Source organism: Magnolia sinica, chromosome 17 (assembly GCF_029962835.1).
Source record: "Magnolia sinica isolate HGM2019 chromosome 17, MsV1, whole genome shotgun sequence".
Taxonomy (NCBI): Eukaryota; Viridiplantae; Streptophyta; class Magnoliopsida; order Magnoliales; family Magnoliaceae; genus Magnolia; species Magnolia sinica.
The window spans coordinates 72,556,817-72,579,307 of record NC_080589.1 but is presented as its reverse complement, the minus strand read 5'-3'; the positions used below and the strand labels follow the sequence as shown (position 1 = coordinate 72,579,307).

Here is a 22,491-nt window from a genome sequence, read left to right as displayed (position 1 = left end):
TGTTCTCTGTGTTGTAGCTCGATGATTTTCGGCACCTAGAGGTAATATTAAGTTAAAAGTCTGATAGACGGATTGGATGGTCCTCATACACCATGTGGGCCCACATCTGCCCGTACACCCTAACCTTAGGAGTGGCAGCGGTCACTCCAGCGCACCCGATCATGAAAGAGAAATTTCTCGCTGTAAATTTCACTTTTAATCCGCTGCCTTTTTTAAAGGACCAAAACTTTATTTTAAAATTCTATAACTTTGAGCTTTTCTTGGACGAGATACCCTTGCTACAATAAACCTATCTTTGGGATGCTCCAGGGCATCAAAGCCTATTGCAAAAAGTAGGGGTGCACACGGGTTGGTTCGGTCCGGTTTTGGGGTGAAACCGGAACCGGACCGTTCCTAATGGTTCTGCAAATATTGGAACCAGAACCAAACCGTTAGCACCTTAGAACTGAACCGAAACTAGACCGTGAAGAACGGTTCGGTCCCAGATCGAATCCACGGTTCTGAGCTTTTAAAAAGCATTGTTGACAGAGATGCAGGTGATCGTGTCCACGCCCTTTTTTTTTTAAAATTTCATCAAACCCAAATTAGCTCTAACAAACCTGCATATCCTTATTGTAGTGATTTTCTAGAAATTCAAAAAAGAGGGCAAATTGAGGATTTTAACTGCAGCTATACTCACTTCATACCACAGATTTTAGCTGCCTGCCCGTTCCTCTTCTTAACTCCAGACTTAGTAACCTGAAGACTCTTGCGCACAGCACTTAGCCTAGCAAGTGCCACATTCTTCAGATCTGACCTGTAGTAGTTGTCTGCAACCTAGTTTACAATAGCCTTCGCCATCGTGTCCACGCCCTTAGACCGGAGGTCGGCCGCCCGCTCAACGAAGCCCGGGAGGTGGTTCTGTGAGCAGGTTGGGCTGAAGGCGCCAGGAACCACAAACAGGATCGCCTTCTTCTTGGCGGTGAGGTTGGAGACGATGACCGTCTGGAGCTCGCCGGCGGCGTTGAAGTAGGAGAAGGTGGATTCCGACAGCTTGTCGCTGACAAAGATGGCGGCGGTGATGGTGGAGGTAGAGGGCGTGGCAGAGGGCGTAAATCGTGAGGGTTTGGAGGGGCAGAGGGTAGGAAGTGCAGCGAGAGAGATGGGCAGAGGGCAGGGAGTGCGGCGAGAGAGAGGGCGGAGGGGAGGAAGTGCGGTGCGAGAGATGGCAGAGCGTGGACTTAGGCAACTTCGGGTTTTTTTTATTTTAAATACATCGGATCAACGGTTCGAATCCACGGTTCCTGTCACGGATCGGTTCTACGGTTCGGTTTATGGTTCGGATCAACAGTTCGATTCGGTTTTACAGGACCCTAAATCGGAACCGATCCGTAATCAACCGTTTTCAAAATTCGGGAACTGGAACCAGACCATTAACACCTCGAATCAGACTAAACCGGACCGATCTAATGGTTTCGGTCTGGTTACACGGTTCCAACAGTTAAATGTGCACCCCTAGTTACTCCACCTGGGGTTTACACTATATGTGAATATGTGGTGGAGCAGGTGAAAATCGCTTGTTAATTTGGTTGATGCAAGGCTATTTCCTTACCTCCACCACTCAAGTTGGCTGTAGAGGAAACGGGTGCGGCGATTCCTTAATCACTCACTAATGTGGTTTGCCTCGCTAGCATGTACAAGTCCACGCTCCATACCCATAATACAAGCTATCAAACACTCGAGTGACCCGCACTAAAGGAAATAGTAGAACTGATAAGTTTTTAACGGTAGACGTTCAATTCCCTAAATCCTATGGTCTGGTCCACTCGAGCTTTGTATCAGCCTCATTTTTTTTGTCAAGCCATAAAATTATCTGGCATAATAGATGGATGGTGTGGATAAGCCACATACATCAAGTGAGCCCTAAATATATTTCATGTCCTTGGTTTTTAAGCTAAAAAAGTAACTGTCAAATCAAGCACGGGCAACAATGTTGCAGTTACCAAAAGAAATAATCATTACTCCCATTTGCAGTGTATTTATAATTGGTTTTAAAAATCAAACATGCCCTTAAGATAGTTCAATAAGTATTATGGTAAAAGTAACTTATGTATTGAAAACTACTTATTTTAATAAGTTTTTTTTGTTTTTTTATTTTATATATATATATATATTTAATATTAATATAATTTATATAATATATATTATTAAAATATATTACTTGAGCTGAGTCGAGCTCGAGTCAAGTTCGATTCGGGTCGAGTCGAGTTGAAATACACCATGGTCAAACTTGGCTTGAACTCAACTCGAACTTTAGTAAACAAGCTCGACTCGCCTTGAGTTGGACTATCAAGACGAGTCAATCTGAGCTGGGTCGAACTGAGTCGTCCAGCTTTTCGGGCTAGCTTGACTCATGTATAGCCGCAGTAGTACCTTACTCGTGGCCATCGTATACGAAACGGATTGGCTACTCCCCCACCACCAACCCCTGGCTGATGGTTGGTGCTATGTAAGCCCCACCATGATGTATGTGTTTCATCCGTTCCATCCATTCATTTTTAAAGATAATTTTGAACGAGAAGTCCCGAATTCACCAAAAAGTCGATGAAATTGACCTGACCGATAAGTTGTTGAAATTCACCAAGAAGCCGATGAAATTGACCGAGAAAGCCAGTTCTCTTATGTGGCTTAGATTATACTTATATAGACGCGTGGGCTATGTTACACAAGATCTAGAGTACGTCATGGAGCCTAGATTCTACTTCTAGGCGTGTGGGCTGGTCCATCGGGCTTTCAGATCATCAGCCGTCCATTGATTTCGACATTAAGGAAGCCAATGAGTGGACCATGCTGATTTTTACCATAGATGAGAGGAACGCGGATTGCCTGCCAAAGAACTCCCCGCTGGGAGGTCAAGGTAAGCGAGCCCTACCATGATGCTTGTGAGGAATCCACCCCTCCATCTATTTTATCAGATCATTTCAGGACATGGCCCATTAAATGAGGCAGATCCAAAACTCAAGTGGGCTGTACGACAGGAAAAAGTGAGAATTGAATGTCCACTGTTGAAATATTCGTGGGCCCACATAATTTTTTTTTTTTTTTTTTTCAGGCTAATATTTTGCGTTTTCAGTTCATCGCAGTAGTAATAACCTTATGAACGGTATAGATGGCATATAAACATCATCATGAACCCCAGGAGGTTTCAACGGTAGGCATTTCCTACCGACTTTTTCCTATCATGCAGCCCACTTGGGTTTTGGATCTGCCTCATTTTTGGGCCCATGTCCTGATATGATCTTGCAAAACGGATGCACAAGGTGGATTTCTCACAAGCATCACGGTGGGCCCCACCTAGCTTCCCGTCACAGAAAATTCCAGGAAAAGGCTTTATCAACGAATCGGCGTCCTCTCAGGGGAAGCGGATTGCGTATCAACTCAGTAAGCTACGCATACTGAGTAAACCTTATGTGGCCCACCGTGATGTATGTATTTTATCCACTCCGTTCATCCATTTTATCAGATAATTTTAGAGTTTGAGCACAAAAATGAAGCATATACAAAGCTCAAATAGACCACACCACAGGCAACAGTGATTAAATGTCTACAATTGAAAAATTCTTGGGGGCCACAAGTTTTCGATCAGGCTGATATTTGTGTTTTCCCTTCATCCATGTCTGTGTGATCTTATGAATAGGTTGGATGACGAAAACATCACAGTGGGCCCTAGGAAGGCTTCAACGGTGGAAATCATTATTTCCACTTGTTTCCTGTGGTTTGGTCCACTTGAGCTTTTGGATATTCCTCGATTTTAGCTTCAACCCTTAAAATGAAGTGGAAAAACGGATGGCAGGCATGGATAAACCACATACATTCACGTTAGGCCCAACAGAGAGGCAATCTGATTTCCCTCTTAAGAGAGCTCAGATATTCTACACAGGTAAAACACATGTTCCACTCACTCAGCCAGTTTCAACTGAGTCATGACTCGCCCAAACTCAGGGTTAAATCAGCCCAACCCACCCAAGTCACCGGACCACCAACCTGTACCATGCACAAATGAGTTCGAGTCTACTCAGACGAGTTGCGAATCAGCCACAGTGGAAGGAAAGAGTGGTGTGTGAGAAAATTCACATACCTTTTCTTTTTTTTTTTGGAAGGTAAGGCAGAATTCATATAAGATGTTTGTATGTGAACATTTATGTTTCTTAAAATGCCCAAGCCTTCTTTTAACATGTGATTATCCGTAAGCTCGCACAATGCAGAATATTCAAGTACCGCAATTAATCATAACTTGCCCGCAACAAAAAAAACAAAAAACAAAAAACAAAACAAAACAAAACAAAATGTCGCCCGCATGAATGCATGGCCTCACAAACTGCCGGTGCAGCAATTACTGCGACTTCTATAGTTTTTACATGAGAGAGAGAGAGAGAGAGAGAGAGAGAGAGAGAGAGAGAGAGAGAGAGAGTTGAAACCTATATGGATCGGTGGAGGCAGCTAAAAATAAATGTTCACCTCCTTTTCGCTCATCTCGTAAATGTGGTCCCTGGCATCCGTCAAAGCAACCTGTCGTAATACAAAACCAGTGTTTCAAATAGTGCTCGTAGCATATTTTAACCATAACGCTACATAGCGTACTAAATAGTGTAAATCCCCTGTAGCATGGCGTACGCTACAGCTACGTAGCATGTAGCGTACACTACAATGTATATATTTTTTATTTTATTTATGAAAAAAAATAATCGTATCTAATGTTGAAGAATATGACAATTGTATTGTATTTAAAACTTTTAACCTGTGGGATTTTTATCTCTTTTCATACTTGTGACCTGTGGTTTCAATTAGACATTATTAATTAAAGTGAATTGGAATTTGATAAATGATGATTAATAACTTGTTTGAAGATGCTTATACTTGAAAAAATGAATGATCTTTTAGGCTTTTTCCATTTTGTCTTCCTGCATTTATCATATTTTTCTATTTTTAAATTAAAAAAATAGAAGTATCGTTTAGCTTATGCTACACGCTATAGAGGGTCGAGCACTACGCAACATGCTACCACTATTTAAAACACTAGAAAACTCACCAACTCAACTTGGTGACATTTTGAGCTGAGTTGCTGGGGAACTCGGTGCTGGGCTTGACTCAGACAGACTTGTGGGCTCGATGGCTTGGTCAACTTGACATGACTCGGCATGACCCGAACCGAGCTACACATCTCTTGAGGTGAGATTTTATTAAAAATGAAGGTAGGAGTGGGGATCTGAACTTCCAAACTCAAACATGGGAAGCAATGCGTGTTGGTTTGAGTTACATTGCATATTACTCACCTAAATTTAGTTACATTTCTAATCTTTTTAACCTTGCATAACTAAATATCGAGTATTGATATTTAGGATATGGCCTCCAAACTGCAAAAAATACTTTCAAGTTGGACCTCAAACTGCAATCAGATGGCTAATTCCTCGTGAGTATTGATCGCCTACAGCCAGCTGTATGCTAGCTTAGCATGCAACCGCATTATTCCTGCCAATGTGCTAGTTGTGTAGGTCGCTCCATGGAAACGGAAAGTGTCCACATGAAGATGCTGTGGTGTGAAAGTCAAGCTGATTCACGCATCAGGCAGGCCACACTGTTGAAATCAATGGATGGCCAATCACAGCATGCAGGCGTCGCCCACCTAATGAGAGGATCAGCCAGATTCTAGAGATGGGCAATCTTCATGGTTGGGCCCACCATTTACATGTCCTACACAAGTGACCTTTTGATGGGACCAGCTGTAGGTGATCAGTTCTCAATCCTCACTACGGATATACTCGGACACATCCAAACGCTGCATTCTACGGCTGCACAGAAAACGGAATCTACATCAAGTGGCCTTCTCTTTCTGCTTTTTAGGCCCCAAAACATGACTGAGATAAGAAACCGTGAGTCCTGAATATGATTCCGCATTGGTGCCGCATATCCATCATGGGAAAACATGAATACCCAAAGGCACCGCCATTGATGACAAAAAAACCAACTGAGAGTACGACATACCTGCCCATATTTTGTAATGAAGTTGCTCGCAAGGTTCAAGGACGCGATTGCCAATTCATCGTTAGCCTTTAGAGCTCGCGCCAGAGCAAATGCTCCATTATCCTGTTTATAGATGTGAGTGACTGAGCATTAGTGCAAGAAAGCTAGTGTAAGGGCAGCACGGTCAACCATAATGACAAATCTCGTTGTCAGCAATTTCTTGGGAGATTTTAAATATTTGAGGTTTTTCTCAGGATATCATTAGGAAAAACTCGCCAAAAATAAAATATTTATTGAAATTAAAATAAAATTTATATATATATATAAACAAATTCTTTAAGGCTTTCACTATTTTCGAGTTAATATAGCGATAAAAAGGCGATATTTTAAAATCTGCTGATATTTTGAAAATATATTGATAATATCACGACAGTATCATTTGGTGTATTTTTCGCAAGATCTTCAAAATCTCAGCAATATTTGTCACACTGGCATCAACTATAGTTTAAAAACCGGTTTTGGCGGATCGTATTGCACACAACCGATATGGGGTTGCATCGTCCTGCGTTGCTGTGCACCAGGCAGTTTCGGGCTGAGATAGCCACATGGTTCATGGACAATACCGGTACATACCGGGCAATATGTACCGGTTTCAGACAATACTTTAGAACTTGTGTCAACCATCCAGCCCGAGGTCAGCCCAACCTAGCCCATTTATTTTTCAGGCCCATATTCAGCCATGGCAGACATAAGTAGGCCTAGATCAGTCTCTACTTGGGCCTCAATAAAAAAAATGTCCTCAGGCCCAAGGCCCCAAGTCCAGTCCATTTATTTTTCAGGGCCATATTCAGCCATGGCAGACATAAGTAGGCCTAGATCAGTCTCTACTTGGGCCTCAATAAAAAAAAATGTCCTCAGGCCCAAGGCCCCAAGTCCAGTCCATTTATTTGACAGGCATATACAGTCGTCGGCCTGAAAATGGAGTAATGGGCCTAAAACTGGTGGGCCCAATGGGCTAACACAGCCCATATGTGCATCCACAAATTTCAAAGAACCATGTACGTACTCTTATCTCATTAAATGCCAGATCGAGTGAGGTCAAAGCTTCATTAACTATCTTCAAGCTGGCGGCTAAAGTGATGATTCCCTGCAAATAAAATAGATCAAACCATTCAGACTGAATGACCGTAGAGCCAGATAATGATATCATCTTACTCCTACAATGTAAAAATAACGAGGTTTAGTCATCCCACACGTGTATAATGACCCCCCTTGCACGCAACTACATGCGCCAATGTGGCAGATTAGTAGGAGATCAGAACCATCCATCAAGCAAGACCCGCTGTGTAGATGCCTGGCCCAAAATTCAGGCAGACCCATTAATAAGGTGGGTCACAACGTTTAGAAACAAATGGATGGCTTCTATTTGTTTTGTACACTGTAGCCTACCTGATGCGCATACTGGCTTGATTTTTGGGCAGGGCATCCAAACTACAGGTACCACCTGACAGACGGCTTAGATGCTGTACCCATCTGCCACATTGGCACATGTGGTGGTGCACCAAGGGACTGCCTTGTCGACACGTGGAGTATGCAAACCTCTGAAAAAGGATTCTATGGGCCTCACTTCATCTCCAAGTCCATTCGCTCGTAGATCCAAAGTTGATATGGTTGTGTTATACTTCAAAGCATCTGCAATGTACTCTGTACCCTTCGCTCCAAGCTGCAAAAAAAAAAAAGCTTCTGTTGTTTAAAAAGGAAAAAGGAAAAAAGGAAGAAAGGAAGGGGAAAAAAAAAGGACACCCAGATCCATAGCTCAACTGGCAGACTGAGTGGAGATACCTCGTTTCAACACTTGAGGTCTTGGTATTGATCCCTAGTGGGGGTGGCTAACATGGAGTGTGTGTACTGACATGGGTGTGTACTAACAAGCTAACCCAAAAGGGGAAGGAAATAAAGAAAGAAACAAACAATGGGGCTGGAGCTAAAATGGAATTCGAAGCTGTGTTACCTGACACCAACCAAGCTTGAGTGTTTCAATCTTTCCGTGATACTTAAGAACTTCGCATAGAGCCTTTGCACCTTCGGCTCCGATGGGATTGTAGCCCAGTTCCAACTGTTCCGTGAAACTTGCATGAGTATATCAAAAGATTCCAAAAAAGAGAACTTCCATACTCTGGAAGATTGTGATGATTCATAGCATGTACAAAGTCATTGCATGCAGGCTGCAGGCAACGTGTATACCTTAAATTAGAGCATGGAAACACTTTAGATGGGCCATAACCCAAAAATCATACCAAATGGACACTCCTAACTTGCTGATTGGTGGGCTGAAATGAAAAGTATTCAATGGTCTGAATTCAACCAGGAAAAAAAAAAGAGTATGCGAATCAGAGACCAGGAATGTATGACAGATCCAATTCTAGGGTTATGCTCCATCAATGGTGGGTCCCACTATTATGACAGTTTGGATTTACGTACAAGTATGTCATGTGTACAGTGGCCGAACGCATGCATATGGCTATCATACCCTGCCAGTCTATCAAATAATTCATCCAAACATGGAAATGGTAGATGACTCACAGTGGTAATGACATTGTTATCTTTCAAAGCTTGGGCAATATTGGCAACACCCTTTTCATGGATATTATTACCGCCCTGGAAGAATCCCGTCAACCAATATCTTGAGAAATGGTCAAAGACCTTCCATGAAAAATAAGTAAATAGAAGAGGATAATAACGTAAATCATGTCCTCACCAAATCTATAGTTGTTATTGTCCGGTTCTGCCTCAAAGCGTCCGCAATTCTTTCAGCTCCCTGCACAACTCTAGGTGTCACATGTTGCGAAATAACGAACACAAATTCAAAGAAGCCACATCATTCAGGAAAAGAAAAAGAAAAAAAAAAAAAACAAAGGAAAAAAAAGAAATAGTAATCAATCAAGGACTCCAGAGTCCAGTCCAGCTCATCAATAAACATCCAGTTTATTTAGAAATATCGTGCAATATGACAAATATCGCTAAAATTTTGAAGTATCGCGATAATATCAAGAAATTTTCAAAGTCTCAGCAGTTTTAAATTTCTCAAAATTATAGTGGAAATATTGTTTAGAAATTAAAGTAATTCAGTTTACACTTCTATATTCAATTATTAAAATTACCTAGTAATCTATCATATGTATTTTTTTTAAATAAAAAATTTCCGGCAAGATTTTCCCAACAATATCACGAGGAAAATGTCAGAATCTGAAATTCTCTTGAGAAATTCCCAAGCCAAGAAATTGCTGAGAAGAAGACTTGTCACTATGATTAAAAGCCTGCCAATAGCAGCACAAAATGTGGAGATGAGGGCAGTGTGACAAATATCACCGAGATTTTGAAAATTTATCCCGAAAAATTCACCAAATGATATCATTGTGATATTTTTTTAAAGGATAATAGATTTGTTTTATTGAAAAGCTGCTAAGAAAATTCAAAGCAGCAAAAAACACAACCCAAGCATGGGAGCAACTACAAAAATATTTACATTTTTAATCCCAATTGCCCATTCTAAAACGTCTCTTGGACTTCCATGGTACTTCATCCCACGAGCCTTGGTTGTTCAAAAATCATCGTCTATTTAGCTCCTCCCAAATATTCCATAAAACTGTTAGCAATACTAGATGCCAAATGTCTAACTTTTCCTTAGGAAGAATGATGCCATGCCATGCCCAACATAGATTTTCTACTGACTTCGGCATTACCAAACCCACTTCAAAAGATGCAAGAACTGTACACCACACTTGCCGAGTAAAGAAACAATGGATGAAGAGATGGTCGATTAATTCTGCATTGTTCATACACATAAGGCAAGGGTTAGGAGGGATCATCGCCCTTTTCTGAAGATCGTCTCTAGTCAAAATCCTCTTTCTTTCAACCAACCAAGCAAATAATGCCACCTTAGGAGGGACACCATAGAACTAGAAGCCGTGAAAGAAAATATTTCTTCACAAATTTGGAGTCCGAATCACCTTGCAGAAAGATCACACTTAGAACTTCCAAGATGGAGAAGCATTCCATACTAAGTCATCTAAAACCAGGGATGGATGGATGTTGTGAAGCCGCTCCAACAAAATGGCAAAATCTGCTGCCTCCTGATCGGATAAGGCCCTATGGCACGGAGGGCACCAAACACCTCTTCCACCAACAATGGAGAAGCAACTAGCCACTGACATGTTCTTCATAAGAGCCAATCTTGCCAAGGAAATTCTACTTCCAAAGGCCTATCCCTACAACAATCCTCCCAAAAATATGTGTGATCCATCGCTAGGAGAAGGATATTCCAGCCTTGAACATTGAAGCCATTGCATTAATGGCCTTCCATATCCCGAATGCCCAATAATACAAAGATTACTTTACCTACCATCACCCCACTCAGACACCATATTTTTTATGCAATAACCTTTCTCCATAGCATGCTTTCTTCATGTCCAAATCTCCATTGCTAGTAGTGCCATATTCAAGGATTCCAACACTCTAATACCTGCACCACCATCGGAAAAAGATTTGCACACGTCTTCTCATTTAAGCAAATGGAATTTATGCTTTTCCTCGGCTCCTCTCCATAAAAAATCACGCCTCAACTTTTCCAATTTGCCCATCACTGATTTCAGACACTTAAACAATGACATAAAGCATAGGGGAAGGTTAGATAAAGCCACTTTGATAAGAGTGATAAATTTTCCTATTGGTAGATGTTGACTCTTCTACCTCTACAATTTCCTCTCAAACCTTTCCACCAACTTCCTCTACAAATGCTTTGTCGGTTTACCTAAGCATGGCAGGAGGCCAAGATAAGTAGACAGGAAGGATCACACACCACACTCGAATACATCGGCAAGTAGAAACTTTCTCCTTAGATAACCCAATGCTGAGTATTTCACTCTACATTGACCATAAGACCAGACACCTCTTCATAACATCCCAAGATTTTCATCAAGTTGTCCACCATTACTGGATCCGCATCACAAAATAGAATTTTATCGTCGACAAATTGCAAGTGAGATATTCAGTCCCCACTTGTGATCCTTTGAAGTCAAAATTCAGACCAGTCTCTTGTCCACTTACTAACATTCTCCTTAGTGCTTCTGCTACCGCTGCGAACAAAAATGGAGAGAGTTGATCCCCCTGCCTTAAGCTCCTTAAGGCTTTAAAGGAACCTTTTTGGTGACCCGTTCACCAAAACTGAGAAATGTGCCCAAAAAAAAAAAAAAAAAACACACTCGATTATCCACTAGATCCATTTGCTCCCACTGCCAATCCTCTTCAACATGTACTCGAGAAACTCCCAATCAACATGGTCAGATGCCTTCTCAATGTCTAGTTTATAAACCACTCCTTTCTTGCCTCCTTTAGTCCAGAATCTATACATTCATGGGCCAACAGTGCACTATCTAAAATCTGCCTATTTGCCACAAAAGCTCCCTGGTTATCCGATATAACATTCGCTAGCACCATTCTGAGTTTGGGCACAAGAATTTTTGCCACGATCTTGTAGGGGCTACCAATTAAGCTGATGGGGCAGAAGTCTTTTAAGTGACTTCGCACCACCTTTCTTGGGAATAATGGTGATGAACGATCCCCCCATCCCTGTAGAAAGCCAGCCCTCCCCCCCCCCAAAGAATTATTGGGGTGAATATGGGGCAGAACGAGATAGCCTCCTTCGCAGAATTTTTCAACTACTCAACAGCCAGTCTCCCGACATCTTTTGTGGGCCTCCCTCTGTGCATTGGTAAACCCCCAAAAGCTCTTTAAGATAAGGTAATTGATATGTTTGATAACTACCTCGCCACTTGGAAATGCAGATACTTATCCCTTGGGGGTCGGGTCACTTTAATCAAATCAGCCTTATCAAACCTCCCTCTGTATTTTATGTCCATGTTCAGATGCCCAACGACGGTATTGGCTACCCTAGAGAAATCTAGACGCGATTTCCTGTGGCATGGTAGAGAGGATAATAAAAAATTACATCTTGTTAATTGGAAAGAGGTCTGCAATCACACCCAGGTAGGTGGAGTGGGGATAAAAGACCTAAAGACTATGAATAGGGCCCTCCTTGGGAAGTGGGTATGGAGACTTGGATCAGACAAGGGACACCTTTGGAACAAACTCATAAAATGCAAGTATGGAGAATCTTCGGGTGGCTGGTGGACCAAAGACTCCTCTCTCTATAGGACCTCGGCCTTATGGAGGGGCATCCTAGCTATGAAAAAAGAAGTCTTCAAAAATATTGTTTTCCAGATTGGTAAGGGAGACAAAGTCCGATATTCTGGGAAGAGAGATGGGCAGGTGAAGCTTCTCTCGAAGTGGAATTTCCAAACATCTTCCGCATCGCTCAAAATCAAGCCATTACAGTTTATATCTCTCTATATGGAGGGAACATCGTCTGGAGCTTGGAATGCAGAAGAAATCTCTATGAGAGGGAGATTGCAGAGTTCGCGTCCCTCCTAGACAAAATTTCAAGCTTCAAGCCAACCCTTCTTCGGAAGACAATATAGCTTGGACAGTCGATAAATCCGGTCTGTTTTCTGTCATGTCTTTCTACAGATCCCTCGCCTCGGTCCCCACTCATGAAGATCAAATCTCGACAGCCCATATCTGGCAATATGAGGCCCCTCCTAAGATTATTGTCTTTGGGTGGCTGGTGGGAAAGAGGAAAGTGCTCACGGTTAATAATTTGAGAAGAAAGGGGATGATTCTCCCCAATGTCTACCTTTGTTGTATGGCTGCCGAAGAAACAGTCGATCACTTATTTATACATTGCCCGTATATCTATCAGACTTGGTCCCTCTTCCTAAACCCCTTCGGCATCTCATGGTGTGTTCCAGATACTTCAGCTCGTCTTTTGAAGGCATGGCATTGGGTAAATCTTAGCAAATACCAGACTCCAATCTGGAGGATAGCCCTCGCTATTTGGTGGTCCATTTGAGAAGAAAGGAATAATAGATGTTTTAGAGACAATTCCAACTCAGCTGATTTTGTTGCAAGCAGAGCTAAAAAATCAATATCCGAATGGGTCTCCTACGTCGATTCCCTGAGGGGAAGCAACCTCCTTTTTTTGGGTTCCTAGTTCGCATTCTGCTGTTTGGGCTAGCCCTGAGTTTAGTTTTAGGGTCGTTTTTTGTTTTTATTTCGAGTGCAACTGTATCGCTATCTCAGCGGTACAGCTCCCTCTCTTTTTTGTTTCTCTTTCTTCTTCAATGAATCTTCTGTTATCTTTCAAAAAAAGAAAAACTAGTTACTAGAAAACTTGATAGAAAACCAATGAAAAACCATCTAGGTCCGAGACCTTGTCTCTACCTAAAGTCTATAGCATTTTTATTCCCTCTTTCGACAACGGCTTCTCAAGAGAATCCCTATCCAAACGTAATAGACAATCGAACAGCAAGTTGTCCAACGTAGGTTTTTTCCAATCATCACAAGACAAGGTTCGAGAAAAATTGCACGATAGTCAAACATATTTGGTTTTTGTCTTCGATTCTTTGGCCATCCACCACAATACTACTAATCCGGTCATTCCTTGCCTAGCACTGGCAATGTTGTGGAAAAAGTGAGTTTTCTTGTCACCTTCTTTTAGCCACAATGCCCTTGTTCTTTGTTGCCATTTAATCTCTTCTTCGCTTAGGGACTTAGAATAATCTTCCACCAAGGATATGCATTTATGACGTTCTTCTTCAGATAACTCGCCCACCTCTTCCTTTGTGTTGAGTTCATGCATTCCCCTACCCTCCTCTCAATGTCATCATTAATATTCCTTAAAAGCTCCGTTCTCCATCCATTCAGTTTGCCCTTAAGAAGTTTTAGCTTTTGAGACAATCTAAAGCCACCGATACCATCAATCTCAAAAGATTGCCACCAACCTTTAACTAGATCTGCAAGACCTTCCACTTCCAACCACATTAAATTCAAACCAAAATGGCCTAGGCCCCCAATTGTCTTCTTCGACCTCCAGCAATATAGGACGATGATCAGATATAGATCTGGGAAGACGCCAGTACAGTAAGCAAATGAAATTTATCAAGCCATTCAGCAGACAACATGAATCTGATGGTTTGGTTACCATGCGTACATGCAGGACCATGGTTTGGTCACTTTAGTGATCCAAATAATGGATCTGATGGAATCAGCTGTAGATAGGGGATGCACTGAAGTGCCGAAAATTGCCTAGATTGGAAGATCCTATATTCCTAACCATTCAATGATCGAACTATTTTCCATTGACTGTTTGCTTATTTTCCATTGAATGTTTACTGTTGCTGAATTTTCTCCGTAACTGCATATTTGTATGGCATTGTCAAAGGCCAGGATCTTACAATCTAGAAGATTTTCAAGGCATCCCCTATCCAAAGCATAGTTTAAAAACACGAAAAAATTACTCGACTCAGTTTCACCCGGTTTGGGTCAACTCGACTGGATAGTCAATAACTACCAACTAGAAATAGTGGGAATGGTAGCAAACATTTAAATTAGTTGTATTTGGTACATGTATGATAAATAAGAAAGCAAGCAATAAGTTGTTCTATAGCTTGATGGTCTGGTACTTTGCACCTCTAAAATAGGCCTTGGGTTCGAATCCTCCCCCTTTGTCGTTTTTTTAACCTTTTTATTAAAAAGAGGCCCGACGAGGCAAGTGACTCAGCCTGAGTCAGAGTGAGTCACGTCAAGTCAACCATAAGCGAGTCGACTTGACAAGTCTAGCCATGAATCAGTTTCCAATGACTCAGCTTTAAACATTGCCGAGTAAAGTTGACTTGGCCAAGTTTTGAGTCAAATAAGTGAGTCTAGAACTATGATCCAGAGTTAGGCACACCAAATCAACACTCTGGATCAACCAGCAATGATCCCACATGTGCAGAATCTTGTGTGTCAGCAAACTGTCCTTTTGCTGATGTCCAGCACCTTATAATTCCACAGATCAATCGGGCAAAAACATGATAACACAATTCTCACTGATTGGTACACGTTCACGCATGACAAGTCCATATGTCCTTCCATACAATTATGCATAAGTATGAAGTATATGATCCTCGACCCAGGATATGCATAGTATACTCAGGTTTTCAGTTTGTAAAAATGGAACCTGTGGTTTTAGTGGACGCAGAAACATTGGCCTGAGACCCGGTGTGGATGGGTCATGACCAAAAATATCCGAGACTAGAAGATCTGTCACCAACCATAGGCTTTTTTCAGTTGTAGACCATTTCCATACCTCTCTTAAGCACCCATTTGCTGGCCACAAATTGAAAGGTTAGGATTGTCTCATTGAGGAGACTCTTTGGCCATGGTCCATCCACCCAAGAGACTAGTCCGGCTGAGTCATTGGCCCACTAAAATGAAAACCTGTGCATAAAGAGCACACCATCAGGATGAGGATTATAAAATTCCTGACCACGATATACTAGGAATTAGTAAGACACAAGCTTCGGAAACAATTTAAAGAAGAAAAAACAAATAAAGAAGATGGCAGATAATAGAATATCCAAGAAAAGTTACACCATGTGAACTGTCCTACAAGAGTGAAAACTTCCAGAACGAATATTACGAGGGATTACATAATGCTCGGGCAGGTAGTGTACAGTACCATTCGGGTTTTCAGTTTGTACATGTCGTCCCATTGTTCAGTGATCCAAACCATTATGGGCCCTGCTGTGAGTGGGACAAGCACCAAAAAACTTCTAATAGAAAGATCCTAAACCTATCAATAGGTGGCAACAAAGAAACGGGTAAGAAAGAAAAGACCAAATTTCTATGGTTAGGATCTTGAAAAGTAGAGGATTTTTGGTGCACAGGCCATCCACGGCGAGTCCCATCATATCAACCTTTTGGATCACTGAACCATGCATACCACCTTGCACAATCTGAAAGCCAGAACATGCTGTACAATCCTGCGGCTGATTACTGCATGATACCTCGAAGATTAATACCTCGTCACTTATGTCATTCATGTAAAGATTCAGCCACAGTAAGCCTTTACTTTTCTTGATAAACTCAGCAACATGAAAGGCGCCTTTCGAACCAATCTCGTTGTTGCCAATGTCTACAAGTGTGATTTTCCCTGCAAAGCAACTACTTATGTCAGATCAACAATCAAGTAAGAAAGTACAGAAATCGCGGCATAGGAAAATTTATTAGAAATACACTCAAGCAAGAGGAAAGAATTATAATAGTAAAATACGAACCCTTGTGTGCAGATAAACCTGACATCAAAGCCCGCACACCTTCATTGCCAATACTATTTCCATGCAAATGAAGCTCCTGCACATGAATTTTACGACGGAATTTCTTACGCCTTGAAGGAAGTCTTCTTATGCATGTTTTTATAAGAAAATGCACAATGCTGTCAATGGACCAGGACAGCAGGCCCACCCGATGCATTCAGAATCCAAGCCCAAACCAACCCCTAGTGACAGCCCTAACATGCAAGTGCATGCTGTTTACTTGGAAAATGCAAATACATATATGATAAAAAGCCCGTCTTTCATTAACAAATAAGGAAATTCCAATACTGTACCCTGTGAATAGTGTCTCAATTTGGCATGCAAGGGCAGTACAGTATGCGCTACTTGGTTAACTGCAGAGTAATTATTCTTTATTCTTCTCTCTTTTTCATTTTGCTTATTTTTTTTTGGATAGTTAAGACGGGCCTGAACCCCAAGACCTCAATGTTGAAGCACACCCTGTCTACCATTGAGCTACAAGCTCGAACCCACAGTAATTGTTCTTTATCGCCTATTTATCAATTCTGATCCACTGTAACTCACTACTCAAAACCCAGCAGTACAGTAGTGACCGTCTACAATGTTCTCTTTGAAGTGCTACGTGTTTGAGGAAATGTTGTCAGTTGTTACCAATTACTATTGGTGCTGATTCATTCAAGTTTGGACCTAGGGAGTTTTTGAAAGCCAAACTTTCTCAGTCGGGTGTCATTTTGCCCTAAACAAGGGCCACAGTGGGTTTGCTCCAGAGGGGACAAAACTCCTGTTATCCACCATTTTTTAAGATATCTTTTGGAGTTTTTCCTTCCCCCCTTTTGACTGCGCCATGTACTATTGATGCATCAAGAAAGAAGAAGAAAGTTTCTCTCAATCTAGCTTCATATAATATCATCTTTCTACCATTTCAAATGTATGTACAATATCATCTTTCCATAAGATCTGAATGTAGCAGCCTTGTGCACCTCCATGTCTCAAGTAACTTGACATTTTCTTCCCTTCTCTTTATATATAACTAAATCTTAAGTATCAGAAATAACTGATCATTGATGACTTCCAAGTTCCGTCACTATTCTATGCCTAAACAACTGTTAGCAGCAGTTAAAACTTTAAAATATGTGAATAAATGACAATACCATTCGTTGGAAGTGCAGATAACATTCATAAAGGCATCCCTTATAGCTCTCTGTTATTGGAGGTTTTTAGTCCCACATTCCATTCACGAATCATTGTATCACTAGGAACACACGGGCAAATAGGCTGGCAGTTCATCAGAGTTACCCACACATCTCAAGGACAGGCAGAACTAACCTATGAGAGGACACACCCAGATCCATAGCTCAACTGGCAGACTGAGTGGAGATACCTCGTTTCAACACTTGAGGTCTTGGTATCGATCCCTAGCGGGGGTGGCTAACATGGAGTGTGTGTACTAACATGGGTGTGTACTAACAAGCTAACCCTTTTTTTATTATTATTAAAAGTATGAGAGGACATCCTTATATCTTGGGGCTTCCCATCTCTCAATGTTCAATCAGCGTTCACCACTATCCTTCAAGATATTTAGTTTATTTTCCAAAACCATGTACGACAAGCTCTTACTAAGATGAGTAAATACAATGCTCAGGCTGCGAGTGTGTACAGTATGTTTGGGTTTTCAGTTTGTTCAAGTGGGGTCCATTGTTTAGTGATTCACACCTTCCATATTATGAGCCCTATTGCAGATTGCCCCATGCAGCAAAAACGCCCCAAATAAAAGCCCCATATTCAATGGTGGGAATTTTCCAATTTGGGATATATTTGGTACACAGACCAATCTCTGTGAGGCACACATATCAATGGTTTGGTTGAGGATCACTCAACCATGCGATCCACTTGTATAAACTGAAAACCTGAGCGCAATGTCCAAACTCTTGGCCTGAGCATTGTATAATACCACTATATAGATGGCCATCATATAGACCTTACCAAACAGCTGTAGTGATTCTTACATACAGATTACACAATCAAGAGTCTTGAAATTCGAGTTAGACAAAGTGTACCCTCAAAGACTTGTTCCCTTCAATCCCTTTAGCTAGAGCTGCAGCCCCGAGAGCGCCACCATAATTTCCACTATAACAGAATAAATGCATTATGAAATCTTCAAAAACAAGCAGAGAAATACATCAGAAAGTTTTCAATAGACATAATATGTTCATCCATACAATATATGAATGGAAATTGCATTAAGCTAGCAGGAAAGAGGTGTGGGAGAACTATCACTCACTTGAGATGTATTGATCGTATAGTATTGTTCTCGAGAAATGCCCCAGCTAAACTTGTAAATCCCTACTTCCAATTCCAAAAAAAAAACACAAAGTAAAAGGCGTTCATGTACTTACACTGCTTTTGCTTCAAACAACACACACACACACACAGAAAACGAGCAGGAAGAAGAAGATACTAAAGAAAAGGGAATAAAGTAGGGCATACAGAATAGTCAATCATATTGTTGTTAAGCTCTATAACCCGCAAGCTTGAGTTTTTTTTCAGCATCTCTGCAATAGCCTTTGCACCCTGTATGGAAAACCGAGTGAGCATACAGATAAAGAACCAGAAAAAAGCCAAGATCCATCCATTTGAAGCCAAAGTTCCAAAGTTCAGTATATTGATTGTATTCCAATATGGGTTTATTTCTTAAGAAGCAAACCTCATCTCCCAGCCCGGCACTATTCAGCTGAAGCTTTTGAATACTGCCATTCCCCATCAAAACATCCGACAGGTACTGTAAACACAGAACAACACTTAGTTTACATGCAACACCAGTTCACAAAAGTAAACACTCTTTTGCAAAGATCAAGAACTCAATTGATAGATCTAAGAACCTAAACATAGATTCAAGAAAATGTAAAAGTTTATCTGACATGCAAATTTAGCAAAAGGAATGATGAAAATGCAAAGATCTGCTGCAAGAAATTGATTTGCTGAATCATTTATAAACTGGAATGTAACTAGATACAAGGAAATGAAACGGATTACCGAGTTAAGAAGTAAAAGAGCTTTACAACTTTACTAATTGGGAAAAGGACCAAACACCAAACACCTTTCATCTATGCCTAACAACGAAATCAAAAACAAATTCATAGTCTACATGAACCTTTCCACAACATATTCTATTAAAACTAAACTGATGCAGAAAGAAAATAGGGATTGTGCAGAAACAAGGCTCTGAGGATTATCGGGAGTGACTTGAGGTGTTAAAAAGAGGCCACATAAACGGATAGAACTTTAAGCTCATGTTTCCATTTCATGCGGTACTTAGTTATTTCTCTAACAAAAGCTAGTTTCAGTGAAGTTATCCACACAAAACTACTTTGTTTGATCTTGTCTTTCAGTGTACCATTTTTGTTATAGGATTATACATATAACTGTCATTTTCTATTAAAAGTTTAGTAGGCTTACCATTTCGGTCTAATTGCTTATTGTAGCTTCTATTTTCTAATGGATTTCTTTCAATTAGAATCAATTTCTAATTTTATTTATAGTTAGTTTTGCTGTTTTCAGTTTTACTCAGTAATTGCAACATTTGATTTGTTATAAACAGAATACTTATTTTGCATGTTTGAACATGAAACCCTAACCACCAGGAAATCTCCTCTGAATCATTTTGTACCAGAGCAAGTTTCTTCCATTGGAATTATGTTATAACGACTCTCATGACAGTGGAAATTGATTGAACTCGGTATTTTAGGGTTTGATGGTGAATGAGTTCCCAACATGCAGTTCAACTAGTGTTTCAGCTGGGTTATGAAATTCCTGGATTGTTGAAAAATATACGGCACTGTTGGGGAAATGGTTTTGGAGTTTTGGATCAGAAGAAAGAAGCTTGACGCAGTGTTTGATCTTGTGTAAAAACAGTGTTTGCACTGGAGGATGTTTACTAGGGTTTCATCTCAGCATAGGGCGTCAAGTTTGCGGAAAGCACAGCAGCTAAGGTGCCTGTGAATACCATGAACATGGTGCGGTCTACTCTGGTGAGGAGGACAAACTCGTGTGCGCTGGTTGTCAAAGATCACAACATACAAGGAATACCTGCCTAGACATTGGTGGTGGCCCATCAAGGACCAGTTCGATTTATTATGCTACTAGTGGAGAAAAAGAGAGATCTACTCATGACATGATTCTTAGTTTTCCTAACTCTAACAATAATGTTATTGTTAGGGCCAAGGTATTCAATAGCGGTAATGGTAACCATAACAGCCAACATTATGGCCATTACAATACGAGGTTGTAATGGCCTATAATGGGTTGAATTTTTTTTAAGAAAATGTGAAAAAATATTAAATGTTTTAGAAAAAATGGAAGGATCCCAAATATTTATTGTTTCTGATTATGGACATGTATATGATGGTGTAACAGGTCATTCTTTGGTAACTATGCTATCTCGGGCTGCCTAAGTTCTATTTACTTGATTGACTCTAATACTTCTACATTTAATATTCTAAATAACGGGAATTCATCCCACTTATGCATATCCCTAATCATTATATACTATTTCCCACAAGAATTTTGAGGAGAAAATTAAAAATAAAATTCGGATGAATAGCAACGGCCTGATTTGGGTACAATTGAACAGCATGAAATTGGACCGAAATTCATGTGATCCATGGGATTCATTCCTGTTATGCATATCCCTAATCATTATACACCATTTCCCTTAATTAATTTGAGGAGAAATTTAAAAAATTATTATTATTATTAAAAAAATCGGATGAATAGTATTGACCTGATTTGGGTACATTTGAACAGTTAGAAATTCGTGCAATCTGTGGAATTCATCCCACTAATTGACGCAGGACAGCCCTAATTATGATGCATGCTCATGGAGATAATTAAACAACGAAAATAAAAGAAATGAATGATCTAAAATTCTAACAATAATCATCATAACTGAGAAAATCATAAAGGAAACATGCAATGGAGCGGGCCATCACTACAACCATGGAGTATGGAATTCAATTACTACTTAGGTTGGATCCGGCGAGGGATGAGACCTCCCGATCTTGCATGGTCACACCCAATCGATCAATGAAGATCACTAGTCCGAAGAACCAAGAAGTTTCTCGGATTAGGGATTTGAGAATTTGGGGATTTAGGGTTTAGATCGGTTCTTAAGATTTTGATCGAAGAGGAATTAGCCAAAACAAAAAAAATAGAAGAAAGAAAGTTATTACCTTGAGGAAGTTGGAGGGGCACAAGAAGAAATTAGAAGAAGAAGATCAAGGGGAGAGAAGAAGCACTATTAGAGAGAAGAGAGGAAGGAGGCAACCAAAGGGTTTGCTTTTCATTCATCAATAGTTGAAATTCGTGTTTAGGGCTTTACCCCACTTAAATAAGCACATAAAGACATAAAATTACTAAAATACCCCTAGGATAAGCAAATAAAGATATAAGATTACTAAAAGACCGCTAACTAAGTCAAAAAACGTGCAAATAACATAAGTATGGGAAAGTTTGGGCGCTCGGTCCTCTTTCTCCAATCTTCCTTCACATGTGTCTTCCCTAAGTGGGGTCTTCTATATGTCCAATCACATGTGAAAGGTCTTCAACTCCTCAATATTCGCCTATCCACAAGGACGGCACTTGTGGTTGGCGCTTTCTTCGTTGGTACACCTTGAATGCACCTGTGTCCGCATCAATTCCCCTCGGGTGAGAAAAACTCGACCCCGACGAGTTGAAACTTTTGTAACGCTCAAGTAGATCTGGATCAATACCCTGCAATGCGTCGCCCGACAGCCACGTAGATTCAGACGATGGTTTGTTCTTCCACTTGACAAAATACCTTTGGAAACCCCCATCTCTCGTGGATACTATCTCGTCATCCAAGATTTCCTCAATTGCTTCTTTATGGGTAATGGGTGGAGGAGGGGGTGGAAGGGGTTGGGTAGCAAACTCAGAAAAAGGCCATGAAAGGGATGATGTATCAACAATGGGAGTATGGGCACGGACTAGATCTTCCACATTAAAAGTTGGATTAATGCTCATTTCAGATGGAAGGTCAACCCGATACGCGTTGGACCCAACCTTTTGTAATATCTTGAATGGTCCAGCACTACGCGCTTGTAATTTCTTTGCAGATCCTTGAGAGAATCGCTCTAGCCTTATTCGCACCATTACATAGTCTCCTTCTTGAAATTCTTCCACTCTACGATGAAAATCAGCTAAAACTTTATAATCATCATTGCTCTTATTTAACCGCTGT

The 22,491-nt window shown here is 40.8% G+C and overlaps 1 protein-coding gene across 4 annotated transcripts in view; it reads right to left on the bottom strand.

Annotated features, from left to right (window-relative positions):
- Window positions 1–4,150: 4,150 nt before the first annotated feature.
- LOC131230352 (uncharacterized) overlaps window positions 4,151–22,491 on the bottom strand; it is a 29,449-nt gene continuing 11,108 nt past the window's right edge. For 2 of the 4 annotated variants that reach the window (XM_058226232.1, XM_058226235.1), the window contains 13 exons: window positions 18,940–19,014; window positions 18,723–18,806; window positions 18,517–18,578; window positions 18,293–18,362; window positions 16,218–16,293; window positions 15,963–16,093; window positions 8,759–8,818; window positions 8,584–8,658; window positions 8,012–8,116; window positions 7,628–7,723; window positions 7,067–7,147; window positions 6,022–6,123; window positions 4,151–4,548 (listed from right to left, as the gene is read on the bottom strand). In XM_058226232.1, the coding sequence (XP_058082215.1) occupies window positions 4,480–4,548; window positions 6,022–6,123; window positions 7,067–7,147; window positions 7,628–7,723; window positions 8,012–8,116; window positions 8,584–8,658; window positions 8,759–8,818; window positions 15,963–16,093; window positions 16,218–16,293; window positions 18,293–18,362; window positions 18,517–18,578; window positions 18,723–18,806; window positions 18,940–19,014 (1,086 nt within the window). In that variant the 3' untranslated portion in view covers window positions 4,151–4,479. Of the gene's footprint in view, window positions 4,549–6,021; window positions 6,124–7,066; window positions 7,148–7,599; window positions 7,724–8,011; window positions 8,117–8,583; window positions 8,659–8,758; window positions 8,819–15,962; window positions 16,094–16,217; window positions 16,294–18,292; window positions 18,363–18,516; window positions 18,579–18,722; window positions 18,807–18,939; window positions 19,015–22,491 lie in introns of those variants that run through there. The other 2 variants (XM_058226233.1, XM_058226234.1) reach the window with 2 other exon arrangements.